Here is a 15866-nt window from a genome sequence, read left to right as displayed (position 1 = left end):
GCATTCCCACCAACAGTGAGTTAGTGTCCCTTTTTCCCCACATCCTCGCCAGCATCTGTTGTTGGTAGATTTCTGTATGTGAGCCATTCTAACCGGGGTGAGGTGAAACTTCATTGTGGTTTTGATTTGCATTTCCCTGATGGCTAGTGATCCTGAGCATTTTTTCATGTGCCTGTTGGCCATTTGGATTTCCTCTTTTGAAAAATGTCTACTGAGGTCCTTGGCCCATCTCTTAAGTGGGTTGTTTGTTTTGTTGTTGCAGAGTCTTGGTCTCTTTTAGATTCTGGTTATTAATCCTTGCTCAGTTGAATAATTTGCCAATATTTTTCCCATTCTATCTGTTGCCTCTTCACTTTCCTGACTGTTTCCTTTGTTGTACAGAAACTTCTCAATTTGATGTAATCCCAATAGTTAATTTTGGCTTTGACTGCCTGTGCCTCTGGGGTCTTTTCCAAGAAGTCTTTGTGCCTATATCTTGCATGGTTTCTCCAATGTTCCCTAATAATTTGATGATGTCGGGTCATAGTTTTAGATCTTTAATTCTGCCTCCTTCATAAAACCTAGCCACTGCACCCACAATTTGTTTAAGAATGGTGGGGATGCATATAGAGAGAATAGAATAATATTTAGGAAGCAATGGGGCAGGGTGTGTTCTAGGAAGATGAGGCCCAGATCCAAATTAATTGCTGCAGGACCCAGGATCTATTATTTTGGGAACGATAGGGATTTCTTTAGTTCAGCATCTTCCTCCATTCCATTATATTCTCCCTGTTTCCCTAAAATTACTGAAATGTGAAAATGATGAGAATTTTCGTTTGTGATGGTGTAGAATCCAGGGAAGGGGAGAAACAAGAGAATTATTTCATTTGAGAGTTGATTTGATTCCATAAAGGAGAAACTAACTTTGCTGGAAACATCAATGGGAAGGGGTCCTGAATGCTCTCCCATTGTGTTCATGTCCTGTAAGTGAGAGATTCACATATAACCAAAATCAGAGACGAGGGCCATGAGAAATTGCATGCTGATTATTTTATTGGTACTTGGAACATAGGGTTGTCACATCATGGTTCCAAAGTCATGGATCTTAAAGGACATTATCTTCTTATTCACTTTCTGAAACAAAGAAACAAAGAAGAAAGTTTGTTGAGGGGACTTGAGAGGGGAAGAAGATGAGGATCCCTAATTAGCTTTACTGAAACGAGGTAGGTGAGGGCCTGCCTTCTCTCCCTTTCAAACTTAGGTCCATTCTGTTGACAGTAGTCTGCATTTACTCTTTCTGTGCACCTAACAGCTCAGGTGTTCTAAATTATCCTTTACAAGATGAAGAAAGAGATTTTTTTTACTGTTATCATTTGATTGGTGTTGAAAAGTTTAGGAAATTTTACAAACATGGTCAGTGCAACATATTATATCATCTGAAAGGGAGAAAACCAGTGCAGTACACTGACATGATGTTCCTTAAGGAAATTCTGGTATAGCATACAATGGGAAAATATGCTATGTGAAAAAAAAGGCCCAACAGAACAATCACATCAGAAAACTGCCCATATCTATATACATCTACATACATCTGTGAACAGATATTTACATTGTATAATAAATATATTATTGGACATGAGAAAAGCACAACTTGGTATATTTGGTATAATACTGCTTGTGAAGAACGATCGCTTTTTGTTTATATGGAAATATATATATCCATAAGGATATTTAAAAATGTTATTTTTTGTGTTCTTTGGCTTGTGATATGTGTAAGTAGAATGATATATGCTTTTAAGATAAATGACTTAAGATCATGCCTTTATGCTGAATTTTTAAACCTAGAATAGAGATTAACTTAGTAGTAGAATAAAAATCTAGATAACTTTTAATGGCATTCAGAGAAGATGTTATTTATCTGCAATAATGGACCTGATAGTTCTCATATGGAACAGGCAAGAACATAGTGTGCTCTAGTAGACCTTTGAAGGGAAGTCATTGAGTCTGAGCCCAGGAGGCAGAAGACCAAAGGAAGAATTCTACTGTATGTCCACATTAGCAACATAATCTCAGAAAAATATTCATTGTTATAAAAGAAAATTTTGTGGCAACCATTCTCAAATTCAGAATCCCTGGAGATCTTATTAAATAACAGCATCTTGCCATGCTATTTTAGAATATCTGAGTAGAAATCTTAAAAGTAGAGCCCAGGATTAAATCATTTCAATACACTTCAGGTAGATTCATGGCATACTTTAGTTAGAGAAGGAAAAAACATTAGGGTTTGATGGAGAATGAACTTGACTCTTACGTGTCATTGACTTATATAATGATTGGGGTGCTTATCTAGGGGAAGGCTTTGCTCTAGTTCCTTGAAAAGGTGATTGTGTTCCTCTTTGGCCTCCTTGTTGGGGTGCTCACTGTTGGGCTGCTCCCTGTGCCCACCCCTACCACGGTGGGTTGCTCCCTGTGGGCATTTTTTGGATACTCCCTTTTTGCTTCTTTTTAGGGTGACCCCTTTTGATTCTTTATTGGAGTTGGCCCCCATGTTCAGTTGTTTTTTTGCTTTCTAGAGGTATCTGGACAGCCTTTCCCGAAGGTCATTATGGCTAACCTTCTTCCTTTTCTGGAGGAGGGGGTTTAGTGCCCTTCGGTGGAGGTCGTGTGCCCTTCTGTGGAGGTGGTGGTCGGTGGTGGTTTCCATGATGAGGTGGGCGAGTTTGGTTGTGGTGGCCTCCTGGACGTGGTGGTCTGTGCTGTGGACGATCTTCTTGGCTGTCATCATCGTTCTGTGTTGCAGCTAGGCTCTCGTCTAGGTTCTCATACTCTGCATGGGTCATACAGGAATAGAAGAGTTTAGTGACTGAAGATTGCCGTTCATTGTCACCCCCTGAGCTGTTCACATGTCACTTACTCTGCAAACTTGTATCCCCCGCCACATTCCCTCATCCACATTGCTTCCTTGTGAACCACTCCTCTTAGGAACACACTGAGGTCATGGAAGGCTCATTTCTTTGCTTCTCACAAAAGTATGTTGTTTAACATTAGGGCCACCGGGGAGCACTGGGATACCTTAGAATCATCGAGAGTAACTCCATGTATAGCTGGTAGCAAACATCATTTATATTGCAGTTTTTACTATGAGCTATTTGTACAACTTGAGAGATTTTCCTCCTAGTTTGAGTTCTTGAGTCCTGTGTTGAAAATAGGGTTTGTTTCTCAGGTCTCAGACACATGTTGAGAAATAGGAAGAGAGAGAAGAGAAAGACAGCGTGATGTGCCAGACAGGATTCACTGAATTGCTTTTTAAAGTTGCTTCAGCTGGGGGACCCCACGGACTGCACAACCAGGGGAAATGGGACTGAGTCACTGCTTTCTTTGTGTTTCTCCTGGAAGCCAGGTGCCTTCGAGGGAAACACTGGAGGAAGGGAAACTAACTGGGACTCAGAGAAATGGAGGAAGAGCGATTGTACAGGACTCAGTAGTCTGTTAGCTGTCAGCAGGTATGCTAGGCCTGGCTGAACTGGTTTAGAGCTGCTGTACCTGAGTCTGAAGTCACTGGTATTCTACTTGGTGGCCTGTGGGGCCCACCATCTCCTTGTGCAGCTTTTTGTGTCCTCCCAGTTGGTTTGCTCCTTGTGGGCCCCCCTTGTTGGATCCTCTTCCTTTCTGCCTCCTTTTTAGGGTGAACCTGACTGGCCTCCTTTTTGGGGTACATGCTGTTGGCCTCCTAGTTCAGGTTGTTCTTATTGCTCCCCAGAGGTCCTGGGCTATTCCCCTCCTGAAGATCTGTCCTAAGTCTGACCTTCGTCCTTTTCTGGAGGAGGGGGTTTAGTGCCCTTCTGTGGAGGTGGTGGTCGCTGGTGGTTTCCATGAGGAGGTGGGCGAGTTTGGTTGTGGTGGCCTCCTGGATGTGGTGGTCTGTGCTGTGGACGATCTTCTTGGCTGTCATCATCGTTCTGTGTTGCAGCTAGGCTCTCGTCTAGGTTCTCATACTCTGCATGGGTCATACAGGAATAGAAGAGTTTAGTGACTGAAGATTGCCGTTCATTGTCACCCCCTGAGCTGTTCACATGTCACTTACTCTGCAAACTTGTATCCCCCTGCCACATTCCCTCATCCACACTGCTTCCTTGTGAACCACTCCTCTTAGGAACACACTGAGGTCATGGAAGGCTCATTTCTTTGCTTCTCACAAAAGTATGTTGTTTAACATTAGGGCCACCGGGGAGCACTGGGATACCTTAGAATCATCGAGAGTAACTCCATGTATAGCTGGTAGCAAACATCATTTATATTGCAGTTTTTACTATGAGCTATTTGTACAACTTGAGAGATTTTCCTCCTAGTTTGAGTTCTTGAGTCCTGTGTTGAAAATAGGGTTTGTTTCTCAGGTCTCAGACACATGTGGAGAAATAGGAAGAGAGAGAAGAGAAAGACGGCGTGATGTGCAGACAGGATTCACTGAATTGCTTTTTAAAGTTGCTTCAGCTGGGGGACCCCACGGACTGCACAACCAGGGGAAATGGGACTGAGTCACTGCTTTCTTTGTGTTTCTCCTGGAAGCCAGGTGCCTTCGAGGGAAACACTGGAGGAAGGGAAACTAACTGGGACTCAGAGAAATGGAGGAAGAGAGATTGTACAGGACTGAGTAGTCTGTTAGCTGTCAGCAGGTATGCTAGGCCTGGCTGAACTGGTTTAGAGCTGCTGTACCTGAGTCTGAAGTCACTGGTATTCTACTTGGTGGCCTGTGGGGCCCACCATCTCCTTGTGCAGCTTTTTGTGTCCTCCCAGTTGGTTTGCTCCTTGTGGGCCCCCCTTGTTGGATCCTCTTCCTTTCTGCCTCCTTTTTAGGGTGAACCTGACTGGCCTCCTTTTTGGGGTACATGCTGTTGGCCTCCTAGTTCAGGTTGTTCTTATTGCTCCCCAGAGGTCCTGGGCTATTCCCCTCCTGAAGATCTGTCCTAAGTCTGACCTTCGTCCTTTTCTGGAGGAGGGGGTTTAGTGCCCTTCTGTGGAGGTGGTGGTCGCTGGTGGTTTCCATGAGGAGGTGGGCGAGTTTGGTTGTGGTGGCCTCCTGGATGTGGTGGTCTGTGCTGTGGACGATCTTCTTGGCTGTCATCATCGTTCTGTGTTGCAGCTAGGCTCTCGTCTAGGTTCTCATACTCTGCATGGGTCATACAGGAATAGAAGAGTTTAGTGACTGAAGATTGCCGTTCATTGTCACCCCCTGAGCTGTTCACATGTCACTTACTCTGCAAACTTGTATCCCCCGCCACATTCCCTCATCCACATTGCTTCCTTGTGAACCACTCCTCTTAGGAACACACTGAGGTCATGGAAGGCTCATTTCTTTGCTTCTCACAAAAGTATGTTGTTTAACATTAGGGCCACCGGGGAGCACTGGGATACCTTAGAATCATCGAGAGTAACTCCATGTATAGCTGGTAGCAAACATCATTTATATTGCAGTTTTTACTATGAGCTATTTGTACAACTTGAGAGATTTTCCTCCTAGTTTGAGTTCTTGAGTCCTGTGTTGAAAATAGGGTTTGTTTCTCAGGTCTCAGACACATGTTGAGAAATAGGAAGAGAGAGAAGAGAAAGACAGCGTGATGTGCCAGACAGGATTCACTGAATTGCTTTTTAAAGTTGCTTCAGCTGGGGGACCCCACGGACTGCACAACCAGGGGAAATGGGACTGAGTCATTGCTTTCTTTGTGTTTCTCCTGGAAGCCAGGTGCCTTCGAGGGAAACACTGGAGGAAGGGAAACTAACTGGGACTCAGAGAAATGGAGGAAGAGCGATTGTACAGGACTCAGTAGTCTGTTAGCTGTCAGCAGGTATGCTAGGCCTGGCTGAACTGGTTTAGAGCTGCTGTACCTGAGTCTGAAGTCACTGGTATTCTACTTGGTGGCCTGTGGGGCCCACCATCTCCTTGTGCAGCTTTTTGTGTCCTCCCAGTTGGTTTGCTCCTTGTGGGCCCCCCTTGTTGGATCCTCTTCCTTTCTGCCTCCTTTTTAGGGTGAACCTGACTGGCCTCCTTTTTGGGGTACATGCTGTTGGCCTCCTAGTTCAGGTTGTTCTTATTGCTCCCCAGAGGTCCTGGGCTATTCCCCTCCTGAAGATCTGTCCTAAGTCTGACCTTCGTCCTTTTCTGGAGGAGGGGGTTTAGTGCCCTTCTGTGGAGGTGGTGGTCGCTGGTGGTTTCCATGAGGAGGTGGGCGAGTTTGGTTGTGGTGGCCTCCTGGATGTGGTGGTCTGTGCTGTGGACGATCTTCTTGGCTGTCATCATCGTTCTGTGTTGCAGCTAGGCTCTCGTCTAGGTTCTCATACTCTGCATGGGTCATACAGGAATAGAAGAGTTTAGTGACTGAAGATTGCCGTTCATTGTCACCCCCTGAGCTGTTCACATGTCACTTACTCTGCAAACTTGTATCCCCCTGCCACATTCCCTCATCCACACTGCTTCCTTGTGAACCACTCCTCTTAGGAACACACTGAGGTCATGGAAGGCTCATTTCTTTGCTTCTCACAAAAGTATGTTGTTTAACATTAGGGCCACCGGGGAGCACTGGGATACCTTAGAATCATCGAGAGTAACTCCATGTATAGCTGGTAGCAAACATCATTTATATTGCAGTTTTTACTATGAGCTATTTGTACAACTTGAGAGATTTTCCTCCTAGTTTGAGTTCTTGAGTCCTGTGTTGAAAATAGGGTTTGTTTCTCAGGTCTCAGACACATGTGGAGAAATAGGAAGAGAGAGAAGAGAAAGACGGCGTGATGTGCAGACAGGATTCACTGAATTGCTTTTTAAAGTTGCTTCAGCTGGGGGACCCCACGGACTGCACAACCAGGGGAAATGGGACTGAGTCACTGCTTTCTTTGTGTTTCTCCTGGAAGCCAGGTGCCTTCGAGGGAAACACTGGAGGAAGGGAAACTAACTGGGACTCAGAGAAATGGAGGAAGAGCGATTGTACAGGACTCAGTAGTCTGTTAGCTGTCAGGAGGTATGCTGGGCCTGGCTGAACTGGTTTAGAGCTGCTGTAACAGAGTCTGAAATCACTGGTATTCTACTTGGTGGCCTTGTTCATTGTCCTGAATCAAGTTTGTGGATGGCTTGCATATAAATTTAGGCCTTGTAAATCCATTAAGTCATATAAAAATTGATGTTATGAAGTCAGTGGCAAATAAATATTACTGGTGAAAAATGTTATTTGAATATTCAATAGGAATTGATTGTGTGCTTTACCTGAATTTATGCTGAGATAATCTTCATAACTGTCATGTAGTTGGAGAAACACACAAGAAAGTCTGGTTAAGTCTAGATCTCTGATGGCTGGCCATTGTGCTATATGAGCCGGTCCCTCTTACCAAAGCTTGAACATCCCTTAGGATTCATCTCTACCCACTCTCTGTTCTGCTGTTGCAAAGGGGCAGGTAGTGGCAGGGCTGTTTCTTGGGTGAGGATTAACTAGGACCTGCTGATGCAAAAGCTCTGTTTTGTCTTCCCTGTTATCTCTCATCCTCACTGCTATTTTAGGCAATATATTCTGGGATATTCAACTAATGTCCTCACTGAGTTCGTTCATTCGTTCTTTCTTTCTTTCTTTCATTTTTTTTTTTTTTTTGGAGAGGCAGAGTTAGACAGTGAGAGAGAGAGAGACGGAGCGAAAGGTCTTCTTTCCATTGGTTCACCGCCCAAAAGGCCACTACGGCCAGCATGCTGCGCTAATCCAAAGTCAGGAGCCAGGTGCTTCCTCCTGGTCTCCCATGTGGGTGCCGGGCCCAAGCACTTGGGCCATCCTCCACTGCCTTCCCGGGCCACAACAGAGAGCTAGATTAGAAGAGGAGCAACTGGGACAGAATCTGGCGCCCCAACCAGGACTAGAACCCAGGGTGCTGGCGCCGCAGGCGGAGCATTAGCCTAGTGAGCTGCAGCGCTGGCCACTCAGTACTTTCTTTAACAATGTTTGTCACCAGGGATAATCAGGGATAGCATTTGACTACTGTCATTGAGATGGCATTCAGAGTGTGATGAAATATTCAGTTGGTTGAAAAAATATCAGAAGACTGAGTACTGATCCTTGTGTTTAGTATGTGTAGAGAGCCACATGTAGAATCTGGTTCTTTCTTAATGAAATAGCTCTGTTGTGTGCGTAGTTCATTAATAGGACAGATCCACTCTACTGCAAGTGTACTGTCATTTACTGTCTGTTGATTGCTAGAATATCTTCAAGAGTGTAAGTGCTTGTGCTGTACCAGTCTTGCTATCCTCTTGCTTATCCTTCACAGCACAGTCAGGGAGATCTTTTAACAGATGAAAAACTTACTTTTTCAGTTTTGGGGTTGAATTCTTTAGTGTGTTCCGATTTTACTCTACGTAAAGTATAGGTCTTTATCATGCAATGAGGATGCAAGAGCACTTATATCAAAGTGACAAGTGTGAAAACCTATTCTTCTTTTCATCACACACCCCTTTCTCTTCCTTTCCGTCTGCACTGTTCCCCTAAGCACCAAGCAGAGTCACAGCACCCCTTCCCCTCTGTTTTTCCATACCTGCACTTATGCTCTGAATTGAGCTCAGGGCCAGCAGGGCCACTGCGAGCAGGGTCAGCAGCATCTTGGAGGAGTCTCTGGAGCGGCTCCCAAGTGTGTGCTGGGAGACTTGGGGCAGCTCCCTTTATACAGAGGAGCAGAACAAGGGCATCTTTGAGCTCCACACTGGGTGCACCTCCCCTCCCGACGTAACAGGCTAACTCTGCTCACATCCCGTCATCCATATCCCTTACTTCTCTTTTGGATCAGAGCCCAGCAGGATGGGGTTGGGTGGAGGATGTCAGTGTTTAAGGTTTAAAAGGTACAACTTGTGACCTGGGCAAAGTTTTTCAGACACAGGGTCCAAACACTCAGCATCCAGATTACAACTGAACTTTGGTCATCATTTGATGTTCAGTATGTTCTGTGAGACCGTGACACTGTCTTTCCTTTGTTTTGTGTATGTGCCTCTTGGTACATGTTGGCAGGAATTCTACAGGCAGAAGGAAAGTGATCGATACTTTCGGCTATTGTCATAATTCTGTCACTGAGGAAATGTGTGTCATATTTAGCTAATTTTAGGTCATTTTTATTTTATTCTGCAATGTCTGAGGACAAGGCTGTTGGGCACACATGGTGATAATTTGTTTTTAAGATGTTATTTATTTATTTTTGGGAGGTAGAGTTACAGACAGTGAGAGGGAGAGATAGAGAGGTCTTCCATCTGCTGGTTCACTCCCGAAAAGGCCACAATGGCCAGAGCTGCGCTGATCGGAAGCCAGGAGTCAGGATCCAGGAGCACTTCTGGGTGTCCCATGTGGTTGCAGGGTTCTAAGCACTTGGGCCATGTTCTGGTGTCTTCGCAGGCATAGCAGAGAGCTAGATTGGAGAGGAGCAGCCAGGACTAGAACTAGTATCCTTATGAGATGCTGGTGCCAAAGGTGTGGATCAACCTACTGTGCCACAGCACTGGCCCCAGTGACAGGTTTTCATGATTCTGTGGTTCTATCCCTGTGTATGGAACGTGGGTATTGCAGAACTCAGGAGGCCTAGAACATTTTGTTGTTCTTAACATATATAAGGTTTATTAAAGCAAAAGGGGCACTGAAACACTGGGATGTCTTCAGTAGCCTGAAATGAAAGCAGGATTCCTCGCTTGAACTGTGGTATTTCATGTTCCTTGTACATATTTGATGCTGCTCCTTTTTTAGAATCCTGTGTAATCATGGGTTGGGTCTTATGTCTTCTTGAGAATAGGTTTCTCTCTCACTGATAGCTTTCATGTCCTCCAGATGCTTAATTTTATTAGACTCCCCTATTTTCCTGTCCTCTTTTTCCTAAGGACTCCTGAATCCGTACTGTTTTCTCTGTCATACACTAATGGTCATTATTAGTCTTATTTTTTTTTTACAGATTTTATTTATTTATTTGAGAGGTAGAGTTACAGATGGTGAGAGAGAGAGAGAGAGAGAGAGAGAGGGAGAAGATAGAAAGTCCTTCCTTCCATTGGTTCACTGCCCAGATGGCCACAACAGCTGGTGCTGCACCAATCTGAAGCTAGGAGCCAGGTGCTTCTTCCCGATCTCCCATGAGGATTCAGGGTCCCAAGCTCTTGGGCCATCTTCTGCTGCTTTCCCAGGCCATAATAGAGGGCTGGATTGGAAGAGGGGCAGCAGGGACTAGAACCGGCACCTGTATGGGATGCCGGCACCCCAGGTGGAGGATTAACCTACTGTGCCCTGGCGCCAGCCCCAATGGTCATTACTCTTCATGTTCCTGAAACTTATTGATTATTATATTCTGTTCAGAGCAATTCTCTCCATTTTTATTTTTCCTGGTTCCAGCTTTTGAGTTTTCACATTCTTTTGGTGTAATTCCCTCATTTAATCCTCTAAAGTAGAAACTATCTGCCTCTTCATAATCCTTTTGCCATTTTTTAAAAAATGTTTTAAATTTTATTTATTTGAAAGACAGAGTTACAGTGAGAGGTAGAGACAGAGAGAGAGAGAGATCTTCCATCTGCTGGTTCACTCACCAGAAGGTCGCAATGGACGGAGCTGTGCCAAACCGAAGCCAGGAGCCGGTAGCTTCTTCCAGGTCTCCCACGCGGGTGCAGGGGCCCAAGGACTTGGGCCACCTTCTACTGTTATTCCAGGCCACAGTAGAGAGCTGGATTGGAAGAGGAGCAGCCAAGACTAGAACTGGAGCCCATAGGGGATGCTGGTGCTTCAGGCCAGGGCATTAACCCACTGCAGCACAACGCTGGCCCCTACCATTTTTGTTTTTTAAAACCATTGGCAATGGGGTGTTAGGTTTCTCAGCAACTTTTTCCTCGTATTTGCATTGGTTGCTGCTCTCAGCTGCTAATTTTCTGTGATGTGTAATTTTTGTCTATTCACGCTGGTTATCACTGGTCTATAGGAGTCAGTATCACCAGCTACCACTGAGCATTTTTGACTTTGTAAAGTTCTGTGTCCTTGTTAAGTTGTTTGTGCAAATAAGTGGATGTGTTAGGATTGTGTTTTTCTAAGTATGGCAGCATAGTCATGAGGCTGGAAATCCTAGGGATCAGTTCTTAGACCAGTAGGGCCGCTGGGATCTTATGCTGTATATAGGACAGTGGGGTCTGCCTAATTATCTGAACTAGTGTAGAGAATATTACAGGATGGTCTTCTGATACAATGTGGCTGACTGTGGACACCTTTAATCCTAGAATGTGATGAGATAGAAAAATGGCATTTTCTCAGGCATGGTTACTGATGTTCTCTGATGTTGGCCAATTTCCCTTTAATTGGTGTGTGGAAATCAACACAATTTTGGGCCAAAGGACTTGATGGGCAGAAGAGGGCAATTTTATTGGCCTGCCAGTTCTGCTGTTTTGTTTCAATGACTGGCACTTTTTATTTTATTTATTTTTTTGCTGACTCTATTTGAGAAGGAAACTGGAGATGAGTTGACCTAAGCAGAGTGAAGAGCCAGGTGGGAACCAGTGTTAATAGCAGACCTGGTCAAAGACAACCTTGACCTTAGCTTTGTGTGTTCTGAAAACAGAATGGCTGATTCCTCCAAATATCACTCAGCTGAGGTCCTTTCCCTATCCTTGTCCAGTTTCAAAATGCATGACGAAGATTTGCATGAAATGAAAGAACACATGAGACCCAATGAAAACAGTGCTGTGAACAGCTGAAGGGAAGACTGTCAGGCAGAGTTGGGTGAGAGCCATGAACAAGACTTTCAGCAGCACATCAGGTATATTCAGGTGAAAGGAAGTCCTAAACCACCTGCTTAGATTTTCATATGCTGCTTATGTTTTCTTTTTTTTTTGTAACAAACTGAGATTCTCCTTTCCATTTCAAAATCCTCTTGTTTCCCAGAAAACTCTATATCTGCCCTAGACAAATAACCAGTCATTTGGGGAGTGAACCAGCAGATGGAAGACCTTTCTCTCTGTCTCTCCCTCTCTCTGTCTGTAACACTACCTCTCAAAAAAAAAAAAAAAAAAAAACACTAAAATCTTAAGAAGAGTCTGATGTGATAGATATGTCAACTACCCTGGTCCAGTCATTGGTCATTATATATATGAATTAATGTCACACTGTATGCCACACAAATGTACAATTTCTATGTGTCAAATAAAAATCAATGAAAATTCCAATAACTACTGAAAAAGAATGATGAATGGCATGTGGATTCCTTTTGTGCATGTTATTGTCCTTCTGTAACACTGGTTTCTCCAAACTTTTTTTAATCTCTGGAACATTTCATTTCATTTTTCAAGCTGGCTAAAGCAGGGAGGAAGCAGAGAAGTCATCGTCAAAAATATATCCATGATGGAGAAGTTATTTTTCAAGGTTATTGATAAGCAGAAACATATCTCTTTAAGATGACATCACTGTGGGGCCAGCTTGGTGTTACAGCCAGTTAAGCCAATACTTGTCATGATCCTATTCCATATTGGCGCTCCATATTCAATCCCACCTGTTCCTTTTTAAATGGAAATCCAGCCAAGGTGTCTGGGAAGGCCGAAAATAGCTCAAGCACCTGGGTCCTGCGACCCTCATTGGAGACTCACATGAATTTCTAGGCTTCTGTCTTTAACCTGGCCCATCCCTGGTTGTTTGGACCATTTGTGGAGTGAACCAATGGATGGAATCTCTCTTTCTCTCTCTCATTGTTTTTTTTTTTTTTTTAAAGATAAAGATTAATTTATGGAGCTGGTGCTGTAGCTTAGCAGGTAAGGCCTACGACTGCAGTGCCGGCATCCCATATGGGCGCCTGTTCGAGACCCAGCTGCTCCACTTATGATCCAGCTCTTTGCTATGGCCCAGGTCCTTGGACCTCTGCACCCACATGGGAAGACTAAGAAGAAGCTCCTGGCTTTGGATTGGCACAGCTTCAGCCACTGTGGCCAGTTGGGGAGTGAACCAGCGGATGGAAGACTTCTCTCTGCCTCTCCTTCTCTCTCTATGTAACTGACTTTCAAATAAATAAATAAATCTTAAAAAAATTTATTTGAAAGGCAGGGTGGCAGAGAGAGAGGGAGTGACAGAGAGGTCTTTGATTCACAGTTAGCTCTTCAAATGGCCGTAATGGCTGTGGGTGGGCCGGGATGAAACAAGGACCCAGGAGTTTCTTCTATGTAGGCCTCCTATGTAGGTAGCAGGGGACCATGTACTTAGGCAATCTTCTGCTGCTTTCCCAGGCACATTAGCAGGGAGCTGTATCTGAAGAGTAGCAGCCAGGACTCAGTTCACTCCCATATGGGATACTGGCGTGGCAGGTGGTGGCTTAACCTGCTGCATTACAATGGTGATGGAGTTCTCTATTTTTCTGTGTATTTGCCACCGCCCCCAAGCCTCCCTCCCTGTCTCTCTGCCTTTCAATAAATAAATAAATGTTTAAAATAATTTTGTATAGTTCTCCTGGAATATTAGTCTGAAAACATGGTTTTTCCTTATCTTTTAAATAATTGGACCAGAAAACAGATTATGTTTACCAATACAATGCCTCAACTTGTCTTTGAATGGTCCTTTTTGACTTCAGAAATATGCCTTCTGAATACTAAATGAGCCAAGTTTCTTTGAACTCTGTTATCTTTATATAAAAATGTATTTGAACAGCAGTGATAGAACAGACACACACACACACACACACACACACACACTTACACAGACAGGGAAACAAAGAGATCTTCTACCCTTTAGTTCACTCCCCCAAACTCATAACAGCCTGAACTGGGTCTGGCCTAATCCAGTAGCCAAATACCCAATCTGGGTCTCCTAGATAGATGGCAATGATCCAAGTATTTGAGTCATCATCTTCTGCCTCCCATTGCACGCATTAGCAGGAATCTGGTATCAGAAGTGGAACTGGGACTGAACTGTCACATTGATACGGGGTGCAGGTGTCCACAGTCGTGTGTTTGTTAAGAACTATGTCACACACATTCCCAACATTGTAATAATCCTTATTTGCCTTTGGAATTTTTTCCCATTGTAGTATTAGTGTCACTTGAGATGCTTTTTTTTTTTTTAAATATTTATTATTTTATTTATTTGAAAGAGTAACAGAGAGACTTAGAGCCAGAGAGAGAGGCAGAAGTCTTCCAACCGCTGGTTCACTCCCCAGTTGGCCATGATGGCCGGAGCTGTGCCCATCCGAAGCCAGGAGCCAGGAGCTTCTTCCTGGTCTCCTAGTGGGTGCAGGGATCCAAGGACTTGGGCCCTCTTCTACTGCTTTCCCAGGCCATAGCAAAGAGCTCAATCGGAAGTAGAGCATCTGGGACTTAAACCAGCACCCAAGTGGGATGCCAGCACTGCAGGTAGCGGCCTTACCTGCTATGCCACAGCGGTGGCTCCACAAATAAATCTTTTTTTTTTTTTAAAGAAAAAGAGAGGGGCTGGCGCCATGGCTCACTTCGTAAATCCTCTGCCTGCAGCTCCGGTATCCTATATGGGCACGAGATTCTCTCCTGGTTGCTCCTCTTCCAGTCCAGCTCTCTGCTGTGACCCCGTAGTGCGGTGGAGGATGGTCAATGCTTGGGCCCTGCACCCGCTTGGGAGACCAGGAGGATGCACTCGGCTCCTGGCTTCCGGTGGGCACAGCGCCGGCCGTGGCGGCAATTTGGGGGTGAAACAACGGAATGAAGACCTTTCTTTCTGTTTCTGTCTCTCACTAACTCTATCTGTCAAATAAATTAAAAAAAAAAAAAAAAAGAGAGAGTCTATTCACCGGTTCAGATGAAAATGTTCCCCTTAAACTAGTGACTGAAGGTCTGTAAATTCCATAGGGCCTGAAGTACATTCTGCTGCCTCCTTCATGAAACCCACTCAGGTTTTCAAGATTTGTGAGGACACCGAGGAAAGCGAGCCAGGGTAAATGAGGGAAAGAAGTAAGTGTATGGCCTGTTCCAGTTAGGTACACACAGAAATTTTCATTTTCTTACCTTCCAGGTCAGGTTCTAGCGTGGGCGCCCGCGGCTCTCGGGAGAACTTGACGGGAGCCCCCAGCTCAAGTCCAAAGTCGCCGGCGTTTGCGTCATCCTGCGCGCTGCTCCTGCTGCCCCTCAAGCCCCTCAGAGAAACCGCCGGGGCCGCCACACCAGACAGGAGAGGAGTTAGGACGGCCCGTGCCACAGAAGAAAGATAACAGAGGTGAAACCTGGCGCAGAGGTGACAGCGAGAATGAATGTGAACCGAGAGAGCTGGTATTCAGAGGCCGGACGAGAATATGCTCACGTAATCAAAATGTTGGGAAATGGACGCCTGGAAGCTTCCTGTTGGATGGTGTGGAGAGGTTGTGTCACATCAGAGGGGAATTGAGAATAAAGGTTTGGATAAATACCTCGGACGTTATATTGGGTGGTCCCGAGACTATCAGGCTAACAACGCTGCCGTCATGTACAAATACAGCGCACGTGAAGCTGGAAGTCTGAAGGCCTGTGGTGAGCTTCCCCAGCAAGCGGAAGTCAATGAAACGGATCCGTTTGGTCCTGGAGGACGTGGTGAAATCCAGTTGGATGACATTGGACTTGATGATGAAGACGCTGATGCTCTCTAAGTGGAACTGAACATCTGACATTACAGTTTTTCTGAAGATTGTCCTGCAGTTTGGATTTTGGCCACGACCCTTAAAGAAGATCCAAGTTTCGTTTGCACAGGGGCGGCCTCGTGGCCTACCTGGTAAGTCCTCTGCCTCGGACGCAGGCATCCCATGTGGACGTGGATTCGAGTCCTGGCCGCTCCACTTCGGGTTCAGCTTCCTGCTAATGTGCCTGGGAAAAGAGTGGAAGATGAATGCAGTGTTTGGGACCTGCTTCCCACCTGGGAGACCTGGTATGATACACA

The 15866-nt window shown here is 45.0% G+C and overlaps 1 protein-coding gene and 1 pseudogene across 1 annotated transcript; one reads left to right on the top strand and one right to left on the bottom strand.

Moving 5' to 3' along the window:
- Nucleotides 1-1014: 1014 nt before the first annotated feature.
- Nucleotides 1015-8651, bottom strand: LOC138843656 (uncharacterized). Its single transcript, XM_089304858.1, has 6 exons — nt 8542-8651; nt 6125-6316; nt 4955-5146; nt 3785-3976; nt 2594-2806; nt 1015-1113 (listed from the first exon to the last, which is right to left on the bottom strand). The coding sequence occupies exons 1-6, from the start codon at nt 8603-8605 to the stop codon at nt 1103-1105; spliced, it is 864 nt and encodes a 287-aa protein (XP_089160984.1). The 5' UTR covers nt 8606-8651; the 3' UTR covers nt 1015-1102.
- A 6365-nt stretch (nt 8652-15016) lies between these two features.
- On the top strand, nt 15017-15848 carry LOC149124724 (eukaryotic translation initiation factor 1A, X-chromosomal-like; annotated as a pseudogene).
- Nucleotides 15849-15866: the final 18 nt, after the last annotated feature.

This window comes from Oryctolagus cuniculus, chromosome 9 (genome assembly GCF_051225735.1).
Source record: "Oryctolagus cuniculus isolate XC-2025 breed Fujian yellow rabbit chromosome 9, ASM5122573v1, whole genome shotgun sequence".
Lineage (NCBI taxonomy): Eukaryota > Metazoa > Chordata > Mammalia > Lagomorpha > Leporidae > Oryctolagus > Oryctolagus cuniculus.
Note: the sequence above shows the minus strand (reverse complement) of the source record. Positions and strands in the feature narration are given on the sequence as shown.